This window comes from Pteropus alecto, unplaced genomic scaffold, assembly GCF_000325575.1.
Source record: "Pteropus alecto unplaced genomic scaffold, ASM32557v1 scaffold11, whole genome shotgun sequence".
Classification (NCBI taxonomy): Eukaryota; Metazoa; Chordata; class Mammalia; order Chiroptera; family Pteropodidae; genus Pteropus; species Pteropus alecto.
This window is the reverse complement of record NW_006431956.1, coordinates 9140948-9157055: the sequence shown is the minus strand read 5'-3', so window position 1 is coordinate 9157055 and position 16108 is coordinate 9140948. Positions and strand designations below refer to the sequence as shown.

At 33.9% G+C, this 16108-nt stretch overlaps 1 protein-coding gene across 1 annotated transcript; it reads left to right on the top strand.

Annotated features, from left to right (window-relative positions):
- Nucleotides 1-1126: 1126 nt before the first annotated feature.
- HACD1 (3-hydroxyacyl-CoA dehydratase 1) lies at nucleotides 1127-14650 on the top strand. Its single transcript, XM_015585682.2, has 6 exons — nucleotides 1127-1497; nucleotides 1679-1697; nucleotides 1774-1862; nucleotides 4512-4633; nucleotides 7719-7897; nucleotides 10526-14650. Exons 1-6 carry the CDS (start codon nucleotides 1402-1404, stop codon nucleotides 10606-10608), a joined length of 588 nt encoding a protein of 195 aa, XP_015441168.1. The 5' UTR covers nucleotides 1127-1401; the 3' UTR covers nucleotides 10609-14650.
- The last annotated feature ends 1458 nt before the right edge of the window (nucleotides 14651-16108 follow it).

Sequence of the window (16108 nt, the reverse complement as noted above, 5' to 3'; positions counted from 1 at the left end):
ACCTCGGCACAGTATATACCTCGAGCCAGACCAGTACAGCATATGCTTCAAGACTCTGAGCTCGGTAGCGGGGTTAGGTCCCAGCTGAGTGGCTACGTCACCCTTTCTGCCTATTTCCACAGCAGTAAAATAGGATATTAGTAGTTGCTACCTTCTAGGGTTATTGCGAGGATGGAATATTAATATGTTAAATGTGTATTTAGAATAGTGTCTAATACACGGAAAGCACTCTGAAAGTATACTTGTTGTTGTTATTATTTCTCCATTTCAAAGGTCTTTGTGATAGTTTCAGACATTTACCTGATTTGTCACATCTCATAAAAAAGTCATGGCTTTTACCTCATTCTGTGCTGAGGAGGGGTAGAAGTGTCATTCTGCCGTTTTCTTACTGTTCTGTAAAGCTTGCATTTTTATCTTATTCAATCAGTAGTTTCTTTGCAGGAGTCTTTAAGCCATTTGTCCATTTTATGACTGTTCTTTAATTAAAAAGTTAAAACTGTATAATAATTTTATCATTCATAAATCCTTTTAACTAGACACTTTGGAGACCGATTTAAAATTTAAAAGCCTGGGGTAGCTACTCATTTCCATGGGTATTTTATTAAAGATTTTTAAAAGTTACAGATGGTGCAACTTTTAATAACTTAATTATGCTTTTTGTAATTGCGAAGCCCTTACTAGAGAAAAAATATTACCTCTCCTCAGTGACTCCAGGAGGCTGAATGGAAGGGTGAGAAAGCTGGTCTCCCCAAGTGTGGCTTGTATTTTAAGTACTGTTATTTCACAGTATAGAATCTATATTTAATGTGCAAATATAAGTTGATAAGGGAAGACATGGGTATTTTTTCTTTTTAAAGATCAACTTTTGAAAGAAGGCCCATGCCTGACTTTCTGTGTATCCTTTCTGTGGCACAGAAATAGTTAATGAAAATTATAAAAATATTCTTAATAAAGATTTTTTCCTTATAATTACATATAATTATATACTGTGGATTTGTATAAAGCACACATTTATACAGCACACCTTTTTACTTTAAGAAATCTTTATATAATTATTAAATGCTTTATAATTCTATTTTTGGTAATAAACCTGATTTTTTCAGTCTATCAGTTTATCTGCTGAAACCAAAAGTACAATGGACGTTGATTGACAGTTGTTTGAAGCCTACAAGGGGATGAATATGTTCCATTCATTCCTTGTAGAGTCAGTGTAAAAATAATGTTTGTCATTTCTCTCTGCGGGTTTTTTAAATAGAGTAACGAACTGAGAAAATAATGAAACATACACGCTATTGCTATATAAATTGTGGCATTTGTTTTCAGGAAGATCGGTGGTAATTATTTTGATAGAATTTTATAAAATACTTTATTTTCTCTAGGTGGTTGGTTCTAGCTATTGCCATGGTACGTTTTTATATGGAAAAAGGAACACACAAGGGTTTATATAAAAGTATTCAGAAGACACTTAAATTTTTCCAGACATTTGCCGTGCTTGAGGTAAGTTTTCAATGATGCTGTTTTTCTACTGTTGTCGTGTTTATTTGAAAATTTATTTGTTGAAAAATTAATTTTATTTTGCTGATTATGCTACGCCTGTGGATTTGTTTAAAACCGATGTCGACAGGGATTTATTTCATGTTGCATGTTACTGACTTGTGATTTTTTTATTCGCTTACAGATAGTCCACTGTTTAATTGGTGAGTGATTTGTTTAATTTTCATTTTGGACATAAATTGCCTTGAGGACAATGGTTGACTTGTTTTTTTCTTTAAGGAATCGTACCTACTTCTGTGCTTGTGGCTGGGGTCCAAGTGAGTTCAAGAATCTTTATGGTGTGGCTCATTACTCACAGTATAAAACCAGTAAGTGGCATGACCATGTTCTTTACTTGAGCCTGGAGGAGACAGAGTTTTTATTGTTAGTAATCTAAAATATTAACATTGCTATATTTCAGGAAGCAGACCGTTGGACAGAAAAAGATTGGGTTTGGATTTAAGTGTGATTGTCCACTGACTCCATGAACTAGTAGAATGACTTTGAAACACAAGCAAAACCCAATATTGGCATTCTGTATTCATAATGTACTCTCCTCGGGTGTTTTAAAAATACTCTTGTTCTGTGAAATGGTTAAAAAGATAATTTTCTTTTCTATTGACGTTATGTACATTGATTATGTAATTGAAGTCGGTGTAAACAGCTTATTTTTCCTCATTTAGCATTGAGGGTTGTAGCCACAGACCAGAAAAGTAAATGTAGGCCTGGAGATCTGAACAAATGGCAAAGACTGAAAATCAGAAGGGTTGAGGAACTTAGGGAAAAATAACCACGTTATTTATTGAGGCATGACAGGAGACAGACCTGAATCCAATTAATGGCTTAAACCCTTCGAGACAGACAAGCAGACCTCATACTTACTATGTCAGGACATCGGGCCTTTTAAACCCAAGGCAGAAACACCTCCTAGATGGGCCCTTCTGACCTTCTTGACAGTCTCTGGAGTCTTCTGTCTGCTTGAAGACAGATCTCTGGTCTCCTTTCCATTCTTCAGATGCCTTTCTTGTCTCCTGGGCTTGGGAGGATACCTAACTTCCCTTTGAGCGCCTGTGGGACTCACTGGCCTCCTGTCTGCATGGGGACAGATCGCTGACCTTTTTTGCCTTTTATGACTCTGCATTTCAGCCCTCTCTTTCTCTCAGCTTGCTCGATCCGCTTGGTCCCTAACCAGTGACTGCCATGCAGATGGCAATGAGCACATGGCACACGGAGAGCCAGACTTTTTATTCAGATTGCCCCGTAGTTTAAAAGCAGGACTCCAGCATTAACAGAATAGAAGAGAGACCATTCCAGATAGTGAATGAATATAACAGCTGGACCACAAAGAGTCTGAAGAGTGTGGAAGAAGAAAGACAAGACAGGGTGGCCAACATCACCTGGCGAAAAGAAGTTAAAGAGACTCTGAGGGTGGCTAGTCCCCAAGAGGAAAAAGATCCCTCTGCTATTTTTTTTTTTAATCCTCCAGTGGGTCTCTACCTTAATAACTACTACTTAATTTTCTTCAGCAATGGTTTCCCATTGTCATCTCTCTATCACTCTTTAATTAATTCAACCATTCTGTACATTCATTCTGCACATCTGGCACTGTGCTCATTTCTGGATGTACAAAAATGAACAAGGCAGTCCCTGCTGTCATGTGTACTGACTGCTGGGGAGTGAGGGGTAGTCATACAGATGTTGAGTCATTCAGCAAATACCAATTCCACACCCATTCTGTGACTGACACCGTGCTGAGATCTGGCTGTTAATAATACAAATATGGTTCCCACCTTACGGCGCCTGTAATTGGGAGAGATGCTAAATAAGTGGTTGCACAAATAATCATTGTATTAGTGCCTTGAAATAAGAGACCAATACATGTTGCAATGTACCTGGGGACTTAGCCTGACCTACGGAGAGAAAGAAGGCTCTCCGAGGAAAGGATGTATAAGTTGAGCACTGACAAATATCCAGAAATTAGGCAGACAAATTTTGATGCAATTGGCAAGTGTTATAGGTATGAACAAAGTTCTGTAAGAACAGGAAGATGAGCAAATAACTGCTCAGGGTGAGAGGAGGGGTTTGGGAAAAGTTTTCCAGCAGGTGTGATGTCTTAGCTGGATCTTAAAAGATGAGACGAGAACGGGTTTTCTATGAGAAGGAATAAGGGAGTAGCATTCTGGTTAGAGCAAAGAGCATGTATTAAGGTGCAGATGTTCAGAGAATATTTCTGAAAATAATATAGAGTTTAGTGTCACCAGAAAGAGGTGATGGGGGTGCGAGTACTTGCAGATCAAGTCAGAGAGATTTCTGAGCTCGGATTGTCAAGAACCTTGAACATCATGCTCAGGAGGTCCGACTGTACCCTTTTCTCCCATTAAGCAGCGGGGAACCAGTGACGTTTTCAAGTCACGGGACTAGCTGCTTCCAGTTTTTGTTTTTTTTTTTCTTGTTTGTGTCTTTGTTTCACATTTAAGAGAAAACTTCCATCCATGAAGATCATAAAGAGAGGAGAGACTTTTTAGGAGGCTGTTACAGTAGTTTGGATAAGAGATGATGAAGCCCTGGATTAAGTTGGTGGTTGCAGGGCCAAAAACAAATGGGCAGATTCAGGAGTTTGCGCTACAGTAGAATGGGTCTGATTTAACAACCAGCAGAAAGTCAGAGAGTCAGATTGTTCCCATGCTGGTTTTGAGGGGGTGTTATTGACCTGGGATGGTTGAGTTACTGGCTGGAGTGAAGGGCGAGAGAGAGAAACCAGTAGAAAAATGACATTCCTGTGCTTAGGACATAGTTTAGTTGTGTGTTTGTAATGAATTACATAGTGGTGACTGTATGACGTTTTCTGTATTGCATCTGTCTAACCCTACCATACCATTATAAGAAAAGACATGTAGTAAATAATTAAGATAAAATATCTTCGTGGAGAAAAACGCCCAACGCTGAACAACACTGTGGATTTCTCTGTCATTCTGCAGATCCAGAATGAAGAGAGTGTGGTGCTTTTTCTGGTCGCGTGGACTGTGACTGAGATCACTCGCTATTCCTTCTACACATTCAGTCTTCTCGACCACTTGCCATACTTCATTAAATGGGCCAGGTGGCGATGTCATGCAGCTTAGTTTCTCACAGTCCTGTGCATGCGTATTTTGTTGCAGAGCTAATGCCAGTGAATTAACATTTGTGTCTTAGCCCTGTGATGTCAGCGTGCTGTTGTTTTGGGTATCAGCGCTGTTATAACTTGATTGTCAAGGCTTAATTTAATGATCGAAGAGGTTTCATAGTAATATTTATTTTGGGTGAAATCAGTACAAGACAAACTGTATTACTATCCTTAAATAACCTCTTAATTGGCCTTTCATTTTTGTTTTGAAAGCAAAATATATATTTTTGGAATTAAACTGTGCCAAAAATATGACATTTTGTCTCATTGACTTAAATTATTTTAATATTCAATCTGGTATGCACAATTTTTAATATCTCATATACAATGTGAACTTTTTTGTATGTTTTAAGTAGCAGAGATGACATTTTTAAAAGTCACACCTATTTGAAATTGTATTATTTACAATAGAAACAAAATTTATATTTCAAAGATTCTAAATGTATCTATCCTGAAACGATTTTTAAAGCAAAAGGTGTTTTGTTCTTTTTAAAGTTTGAATTCCTGGAGCAGCTGTTATGTATTTTTCCACTTTTTAATATTCTCTAGCTCCTTTTTAGACATTCGTGGCTTACCACTTTGTATATAATAAAATGCTTTAAAATTATAATTCGAGCTTAAACATATTTTTGTTTTAAGGAGGTTGCACCACCATTTATTTGTATGCGTTTGGTTGGTTTTATTTTTTTTTGTATCTGAAAACTTACTTTTCGTGATTGGGCCTTTTACAAGGTTGGCGGTTTGGAGGGTAGCTGGGCTTTGTTCCTGGAAGGTGTGTCCATGCCATTTTGCATGATCCCAGTCTCCTGGACCTCTAGTGCCTATAAAATACTAATTCATGGAATGGCCTCTTTTCATTTGCTATATTTGTAAATTTGTTTGTGGAAGATAATGGCCTTCAATGCTTTGTCTGCCTTTTGGAATTCATTTGCATGTCTTGAATTTCTGGAAGAGTTCACAACTCTGCCATTGCATGTTTAAATTTGCTGTTTAGAAATCCTTTGTCAATTGCCTAAGTGTTAAAAAGGTAGGATAAAATCTTTCAACTTCAAAATGCACATGTTAACATAATATGTCAGTTCAGAATCATAAATAATTATATTTTGTGTCACAAATCTTAAAGATACCAACCATCTCTATGTATTTGCCAACCCCATTAAATAACCTAAAATTATATTTGTAGTTATGTTGACAATATTGAAACTGCTATTCTCAAATAAAACTCACTTTAGAAATGCCTTTTTATTTATAAATAGTTGGCCTACTGTGACAGTTTGAATATAATTTGATTTTATTTATGTGTTAGAAGTGTGCCTGGAAAAGTCTACTAAGTAGATAATTGAATATTGTTATGTTTTTGTATTGATTTCCATTTTAATTTCAAAAATGCATTCCCTTCAAAACAATTTTATATGACAATTAGGAATCTTCAAAGAAGCATTATATCTTTTTCTGAATAGGTAAATCTTGCATGCTGCCATCAGAATTTAGAGAGTTGGTAACATGCAGTCTTTTTAAAATTCAAATAAAGTCAAATAAATTTTGTAATTTGTTTCCATTTCATTAAAAATAATCACTGTCTTTAAGGCTTTAAACTAGTTTATTCTAGGAGTGGTTTTTTTCCTTCTAAAGAACAATACTACTCCCCCCACCAAAAAAAAATCTGAGTCACGTAAAGTTAAAAAAAAAAAACATTTAAATAAGTTTGAATGTTTTACATGAAAGGGGAATATGATATGTTCAGTTATGTGATTTTAAATTGAGATAGGACAAGATTGATTTCAATGACTTACATATCACTACAGAATTCTGGTAAGAAAGCACATGATATACTGAAGCAAAGGAGGGGATAAATGGGGACAGGGAAAAGGATCATTTTTCTTTCTTTACCAGTGAATCTATTTTGGCTAGTAATTCTTTCCCCACTCCATTATTTCTTACCCTTGGCATATAGGTGTAACGTGATTTTTAAGTCATCTCCAAGCCTTTTGCCAAACTGACAAATTTGACTTTTCTGTATAAATATTTCTTAGTGGCAACAAAATGATTAAATAAAATATGGGTTCTTTTTCCAGCAAAATTTTGACCTTAATTTTCTGTTATATAGAGACTGACTTAGAGAAAAAAAAAATCATTATTTTTTTTTAAGATGGAAAAATGCCATTTCTTTGGGTCCCTGACTATTCCCTAGCTGGAACATACATGATGCCTGGCATACTCTGTGTCAGAGAACTTGCCGCAGTCCAAATGAACAGATTGTGGTTTTGGATTTTGAATAGAACTTTTTCAGCTCTAGTTTAAGCAAACTAAACTATCCCTTTTTAATTGGGGAGGGGGAGTGGGGTTCAGGAAACAACTTGTCTTGACTTTTTTTTGTCACAAAAGCAGTTTTAGACAATGTATTCACTAGTAGTTACTGATGCTTTAGGTAGTATTGCCTGTTTTACGAAATAGTAGTTCTCTTTCAGTTAGTAGTCACGTAGAGTTTTCTAAGTGTCTCCAAAGCACTGCTTTGGTAATTTCAAGATTTAGGTATAAAATTAGATCATAATTGGTCTTTTAAAGCACAGTATATGAATAGTCAGTGACTAGCTACAGGGGAAAAATCAATCACTTAAGATTCAGGTGTCAAAGAAGTACTTTTACAATATTTTACAATACTTACTTTTGTTTTATGATATAATACTCATATAAATACCCATAAATACTCACATAATACTCATAATACTCATAAAAATTGCATATACATTTAAAATTTTTATAGTTATTTAAGTACTGTAAAGTAAGTTGATGTCTTATTTTCTTATGATCTTGACATTTAAAATGGTAACTGTAGTGAGAAAAAAACATGATAAATTAAGCAAATGATTAAAACAAAAAAAATAACCTTTTTATGTGAGGTTGTTATAAGTATGTATAGGAAGGAGAATTTTTAAGTTGAAATATAGTAGCCAAAGAACCGTGATATTAGATTTGACACTTATTCTGGAAAAATAATTCTCTGAGGTTTCTCTTTCTCCAGATATAATTTTTTTATCATCTTATATCCTGTCGGAGTTGCTGGCGAACTTCTCACGATATATGCTGCCTTACCATATGTGAAGAAAACGGGAATGTTTTCTATAAGACTTCCTAATAAATACAATGTCTCTTTTGACTACTATTATTTTCTTCTTATAACCATGGCCTCATATATACCATGTAAGTATGAATTTATTAGTATTTTGATTTAGCATATGCTATGAAAGTTCTAAAAAAGTTATAATCTCTGGCTTAATAAACAAGGAGAAAGAAATAATGGCTTACAGATAACACTGAAACCTCTATTCCCTTCCACATGTATTTATAATTTGAAATAATTGAAGAGCGAATGAATCAAAAGACATTTTTCTACTTAAGAGAAAAAGGGTCAGTAAATAAATACACAAATGATTGCTTTCCCCAAATTACTTAAAAATAAGCTTATTATGATTTATCTTTTTAAAGAAAAGATAAAGCATGCATTAGTGAACTATTTGTAAAGCATTTAAAATTAGGTATCTGAATAGAAACATTGTATCCAAGAAAATTTTCAGTAATTTCTATCTATTCATTAAGTATGTACTTGGAAAAATCATCTAGGCATATTTTTTGGCCTTACGTGTGTTGCTCTATGTACTAGAAAATAATGAAGCCACTTTTGTTAAAATATTTTGAATAATTCAGCCTCTTAACTAATTTATCACTTTTCAGTAGTTGCAATGAATTGATGAGGCTTTACTTGCTTCATTTAAGTACTAATAGTGCTTGCTTTTAGCTCAAATTTTCATAGTCAGTAGTAGGTAATACGAAGGTAAAGCAAGGCTGTCTTTTACCTTTCTCAATAAAATTAAAGACTGATGTCAGTGGGGGTGGGGAGAGAAATGAGAAAAGTTTATAGAATCTAAAAATCTACATTGTCATAAGAAAAAATATTTCATCTAAAGGGGCTGAGCATTAAACTTGGCCAACCCCTTGAAATCTCTAATTTCTAAGCTTTTCTAAAATTCAAATTGACTTGACGGTCAGATAATGTTTTCATTCCTCTATTTTTGTACCATTTCAGCCTGACTCTCATTAGGTTATCCCCCAAAGCCAGGTCAGGAGGGCGAAGGAGTGGTAAACCTACAACTGTCATGTATAACCCCTGCTGTTCCCGACACCTAGGGAATGGCAGCTCGCCTTGAGCAGAGCCAGACCTTGTTTCAGTGTCTGTCATATCATAGTTGCAGGCTCAGGTATGGGGTCCCCTCTTCCTCAGCATCACTGAGACATCTCCATGGAAACCCAGGGCCTACACATCATGGTTTACCATCATCAAACCAGTAACTTTTAACTGTGTGTTTTCAGGTGTCCTGGGGGATGTAGACTCTGCTCTAAGCCAGTAGCAGCTTCTCAATTTCCCATGCTGACAATTACCTGAGAGGCCTCCTCGCTGGAAGATCAGTCAGCCAGGGGCATGTTTTCCACCTGATTATTAATATAAGTAGTAATAACAATTAATTTTGCTTTGCTTATTAAATCCTTTACTATTTAAAAGTATTAAAAGTACTTTTCGAGTACTTATTTTAGTACTCCAAAGAACTTCTATCAGTTCTCATTTATCAACGAGGACATTACAGATGAGATAGGTAAAGTAAATGGCTTAAAAATCACCCAGCTAGTAAATAAGGTCAAGATTTGAATTCCAGCCTATACTGCTACTAAACTACTCAGAGTGTTATAGAAGCATTTGCAGTAATTAGTTAAGTTTATGTGACCTGAATATGTTTAGGCTTCTAGGTGTAATATGATGGTTACATCTATCAAGATGAGTAGTACCTAAATTGAAAAAACAATAAAATCTGTTGTGCATTTTTGCCCCATTTGAGCTAAGTTCTAAAAATAATTATCCAAAGTTGTCTAAGCAACATAGTCAAGCTCGTTTTGTAATTTAATTCATTCATTTGGTTATTCTCATCATTTTCAGAAATGTTTTTATCTGTGTATTCTTTATAACTGTTGTTAATTTGTCCATCCACCAATACTTACACTATAATTTAAAGCACTGGTTCAAATTGGCTCAAAATAATTTTTCAGATTTGATAGGACAGATGACCATCTGTCTAACTCACCTGATGCATATACATTTATGAGCTTGTATATAACAGACCACCCTTATACCTAGCCAAGAGGGGCTTCTGCTCTAGGCCCTGTCCTGGCCCTCCACACAGCACCCCCAGTCCCCACCCCCCAGATCACACTCCAGAAACATGGGACTATGGAATTTGCTACTCAGATGGCACTGAGCATACATCTAGGGACTGCATAAGCCTCTGCCCCAGTCTGTTCTCCTGAGTAACCATGTCACCAGTGTACATAGCCCTGAAATCAAGGGGTAGCTAGGGATAGCCGTTTGTGAGGTGTATAGATTGGGTAAGGGTCGTATGGGCTTGGGTATCCACGCATATATTCACAAGACCCCCCTCATGGTATGAAACAGCCAATAGAATGTGCTGGAATGTTCTGGCACAGTATTCCAAAGTGTTACAGGATTCTACTTTCAAACATGGCCTTCCAAGTCATTATGAAGGTATATATATCAAGATATTTAAGTTTGCTAAAAATACCCCACAGTTTGTGGCATTAAGATATTTAGGCAGATGGTATGTGGGCTTCCATTTGTACTCTTACCCTGAGCTCTGTAAATATTAAGGGGTAGCAGTGGTATCTGATGTGCTTGCTCTTAAAGTTTGCCATGTTTAAGAGGTTTCAAGTGCACAGAATTTCCCACCATAGTTTATCTTTCTTTCTTTTCTTTTTTCAATTAAGTGTTTCCACAACTCTATTTTCACATGCTACGTCAAAGAAGAAGGGTGCTTCACGGAGAGATGATTGTAGAAAAGGATGATTAAATGACCCCTACAAACAAGGTGCTTTTTCCAGAATAACCAGGATTGCTTGAGTCCAAGTTTTAATAACAAGAATAAATGACTTCACGAAATATTACAGATTGTATCATTTCTTCAAATACAACTTGAGACATGTGGTATTTGCCAGTATTTGTCTTCACATTGTGCCAGGTCCATTTTTTTCTACAAGAACTATGCAAGTATTTACCAACTCCTGGGTAGATGATGATCATTAAAAAAATAATCGTGTGTTACCTGCAAAAAACCTTACATTTATTTTTTCCTTTTTAGTTTGAGTAAGTTTGTTTTTGCAATATATGCTCAAAGCTTTTTTGGTCAATATAGAAATTAGTTTAATGATTTAACCATATTATGATACCTGCTAGTGATATTGATATGATATTTATAAATGAAAGTAAATACAGAATTATAACTCGTTAATAATGTATTAGTGTTTTTTGCACCCAAGATTTCTTTATTTCAAGTGATAAGGCAACATTTTTTATTAATACCAACTTTTGGAAGCATGAATATATAATTTACCATGATACAGTTTTCAATATAGATAAAATAGCTGTATTAAAAAAATTCAGGTAGATGTCACAATTGAAAAATATTCTTTGAAAATATGTGTAGGCCGTTGAAATTGTGCATACCACTGAGCAAATTTATTTTTATTTGAATTAACCACTTAAGGATAACCTTTTCAACCCTAAGGATTTTAAGGGATTAGAAAGAATATAAGTATATACTTTGCCTCACTTGGAAAATCATAGTTAACATTGGGTCTGATCATGATGTTATACTCAGAACTGTGGCCGAGAAAGGCTGCTGTCTATCATGGAATCATCAAATGAAAATCATGTTATGATAATCCCTTTGAAGTACTTAGGTAATGAGAAGTTTTGGGCTATGATCTGAAACAGACTTGTTTTATTCTGAATTCCATTGAATATCAAAAAGTCGTCAAACTCCTATCTCTGTGTTGAATAGAACGATACACTGAAAGATATACTTTAATACTACTTTAATTCTTAAGTAGGTCCTTTAAAAATGTTCCTCCTTATGTAAAGGTATGCTGCTTTACTGACTCAGTTTAGAGAGAATACTAAATATGTAACTTTATAAGAAAAGTAACTTTTGCCCACTATAGATCCATAGGTGTGATTTTGGCTTCATGCGTTCTGTACTATTTGCATTTCCATCAACGTATAACATTAGTCTTCAAAATTTTGTGTTACCATCCCCTTTTCAAATTATTTCATGTGGAGGTTTGTAGTTCAGAACAGTTTTGCAAACTTTCATTTTTGGTAACTTGACTTTTAAAAGGTGCTATTTCTTTTATTATATTACATTTTAATATTTCCTCTGCAGCTGAATGTTGTAATAAGCAATACGTATTAGGTTACTAATTCTCAAAATGCTAATGTTCATTCTCTGCTTACATGGCTTGATCTGTTTTCATCTGGAATTTTTATATGGAAGACATTTTCAAGGAGTTTTTATCTTCGGTAACATAGTATAAATAGTTCACATATTTATCTCTTTAGATGCCTATCTTATGAAAAATATTTCAAATTCTTTTCCTAAAATTTGCATTAATTCAACTTGTACTTCCTTCAAGCAGCGGTAATACTCAGTAATATTCCCTGCCCCCCCACCCCCGCCCTTAAGTTGTGGAATATCTTGAAGTAGGAATTGTGATTAACTTTAATAAAAATGAAAATGCATCAAACTATTCAGTGACTTATATTAATATATTCAAAGTATGTATAACTTTAAGTTTAGTTCATCTTCAGTATCTTCCATTTCAACTAGTTCCAAACTGTTCTTTGTGTAGAAAAGAATGCTTAAACAGCACTTTGGTTTTAAAAAGAAAGTATTTGTAAGTCTTTTGTACTTGTTTCCTGTGACTGTCACCGTACCTTTCCTTCCAATAGCCTAGTCAGCACTTGAATCAAATAGAACTTGAATTCAATCCTATAGACTTTAGCTTTTGAAAATATACATCAAGAAACGCTAACACTAGCAACTTTCAATGGGATTTAGTAACATTCCTTCATATTCTGGTTTTAGATTTTTCATAGCTTTATTGCTTGATACGTTATACAATATGTATAATACACATCTTTTATTTTTCATGGCCTTAATTTGATATAAATATAGAAACATCCCTGATAGGTATAGCTTAATGAAAATGGCATGTCAAATAAGTATTAAAAAAGTCATTTTCACCAAAGCTTTTGTAATTTCTGTAGATTCTTAGAAGCTTTTTGCACCTTTAGATTTTTAAACATCTGATTATTATGCCACTGTCTAATGGTTTCTGATGATATATTACAAGTGATAGGGAATTATGTAATAATCGTTTTTTTTTCCTGCCACAAATGTTTATTTTGTGCCTACTGTATGCTAAGTACTGTTTCCTCCTGTCACACCTCTCTCCACCCTCAACTTTGACACTATTACTACACTATTAGGTTAAATTGCTTAGGAAGTCACATTGCATAATAATTATCTGTACTTTAACAAAGTATATTTGGTAATCTGATGTGGCAGGGTTCTTTGTTACATATACATGTTTAAATATATCAGAGAACCACTAAATAACATTCTGGTTTAAATCTACTTTCAAATTACAATTATTGGTATGAAACTGATAATATAAATCATTAAGGCAGCATTTAAGGAAAAATTAACTATAAAAAGCAACATTTAAAATATTTTTCTAATGAATATGTAAATGTAGAAGTATTTTCTTTTAATATATATGCAGATCTGAAATATATGTATAATAGAATAAAAAAGAGCAATACAGTTTTGTAATTTCTAGTATGAAAGCATTAAATTTCATATTTTGGGGCTAAATTTACAAAACATCTTAAATAGACATAAGTACTTCTAGATAAGAAGCTTAAAATATATTCTAAAAATTTTAGATTTTTTTAGTATTTCTGATATAGCTTTTACAAATGTTTTTATCACTTTTGATTTGAAATGATTTCAAACTTACCGGAAAATAGCAAAAACCTAGAAAACTTTCACACAAATTCCCCACCTGTTAACATTCCGTTTCATTTGCCATAACTTTCTCTCCATACACACTTACAATATTTTGTGCACCATTTGAGAGAAGTTGAAAAACATTAATTCCTTCAGCGTATATTTCCTAAGAACAAGGACATTCTCTGACATAGCCACCATACAGTGATCAAAATCAGGAAATTAATGTTGATTGAATACTTTTATCTAAACCACAGCCTTTATTCAAATCTCATCAGCCTGATGTTCCGAACACGTGTATGTTCTGGCTCTAGATCCAATCCAGGTTCAGGTATCACATTTAGTTGTCATCTCTTTTAGCCTGGAATATTTTCTTTGTGTTTTGTGACTGACACTTTCAATATAGTACAGGATGATTATTTTGTAAAAAGTCTCTCAGTTTGACTTTGTTTGATGTTTCCTCATCAGATTTAATTTATTCACTCTTGGGCAGGAATATTGATTTGCTCCATCTACCAGTGATACTGACTTTGATGTTTTAGAATTTTTGTGTTTCAGTATTTTGGTTACAGAGTTAACACATAGATATTTTGCTAATAGAAGGCCTTTTGGTCTAATTCATTGGAATTTGGCTTTGAAACAAGGCCCTGAAATTTTTTTGTTACCTGATTAATATGCCCGTGCTCTGATACACGAAGATTGATGTCTTTTTAAGTGCTTGAAAAGTAGTAAATTCTTTTATATATGCAATTTCCAGGCATATTATTAACTCACCTTTATATTGGCTTTTATGCCGCTAGACTATAAAACTCCATAATTAACATACTTTGGTTTTGCTTTAAAACTATTAAATATAGCATTCTCTTCTATGTTATTATATGCTCTTAACTGTGGTATTCCACTTTGCTAAGATGATATGTAAATGCAAGATTGAAATTGCTGTAAAAATACATTTTATTTCTTGATTTACGATAGTGCCTTACCCCTGTGTTTTAAAATGCAGTTTGTACAATTTGAAAATTAAAAATTATTCTTAAATCCACTTAATACTTTGTGGTTTTACTGCAAGGATAATGGCTGTAGAAAAGTAGTTTTCAAACCCCAGCTTTTACAAGAGTCATCTGAGGACCCCAGAGTCCCTTCCTCAGAGATTTTGCACCAGTGGCTCTGGGACTGAGAACTCTGCATTTTTAGCCAGGTGCTAATCAGTTCTGAGGCAGGCAGTTTAGCTGTTCACTGCAATAGAGAAATATAGGGGGAGGAGGGAGATGACTTCTTACAAATGCTACTACATTCAGTGTATTTATGGAACTGGAAAAAATCAGCATTCTTACATCATCCTTTATCGTTTCTAATCAAAATAAACATAGTTTTAAGCTTATAAAAATGAAAAACTTTACATAGTATGAAGTAGTAAGACATATGTGTTTTTAAAGCTTATATTATTTTCTAGCTGTACAATCAGTCTACTTACGCAGTGTGGAGCGTAAGACATAACATTAGCAAAATCCAGGATAGTAAGTGTTTTTTTTGTTGTCGTATTGAGTTTAATGACATGAAATAAATGGACATCATTATAGTTAGAAACTATGTTAAAATATTTTTCTTAGTATTAATTGAATAGAAACTCTAGCCTTTTTTTTTTAAATGAAACACACATATCTTAGGTATATTCACTACTGTGGAAAATGTATATATTCCTGTTTTTGAGACAGCTGCATGACAGAAAGTAATTATAATTTGCCTGAATGATTTTTTATTGAATCATAAGTTGACTAAAATACATTGGTGGCTAAATTATTATGTGCAGAAGCTATTTTATTGCATTAAACTTTAATTGAACTTTATTAAAACCCTTACAACAGAAATTAATTTTAAGAACTGAAGAAATGGAAGATTAATTTGCATTAAGTGTACTCAAGAATTAAAAACTGACTTTTAAATAGTTTTCAGCTGGGAGAATGTAGATTTTTGAGGATCGTATATTTTTTTCAAAGCTACACCTTCATTTGTAGCTTGTATGTATAAGCATTTGCTCCAAAATTGTTACTTTTTTTCAGTTCCCAAATCAACATGTATGAGATAATTTATATAGAAACTGAATTTGTAGCATTCAAAGTATATTACATATTTTTGTGAAAAGTAAAATTTCAGAAAGTTCAGAATTTTTGGCGGAAGAGTCGATATTGTCTGTAGTAAGTAGTGTGAACTACCAATGTGGTAGCAAGTTAGATATGAGCATGGCTAGCAAAAAGGCTTTCAAAAATTATGTTGTGAAAACGTTAGTTGCTTTACAGGTTGTACGTGCTCATAGTTATGAAGCATTTTTGGCCCTGGAAAATCCTAATTAATTATTATGCTTATGGGTTTAACTGCTTTATGTACATACACTCAGTTTTTGAAAAAGTATTTTAAAAATGCTTTCTGTGAATTAACATTAGATACATATATACTTTGTAAACACTCATTGAGTCTCCTTTCTCTAAAATATGGTTTTTGT

Excerpts from the sequence above, each read along its gene's own strand:
- HACD1 (XM_015585682.2), top strand. The coding sequence starts at position 1,402 with ATGGTACGTTTTTATATGGAAAAAGGAACACACAAGGGTTTATATAAA. Across the intron at positions 1,863-4,511 it reads TTACTCACAGTATAAAACCA|ATCCAGAATGAAGAGAGTGT; the intron begins GTAAGTGGCATG and ends GTCATTCTGCAG. Across the intron at positions 7,898-10,525 it reads CATGGCCTCATATATACCAT|TGTTTCCACAACTCTATTTT; the intron begins GTAAGTATGAAT and ends TTTTCAATTAAG.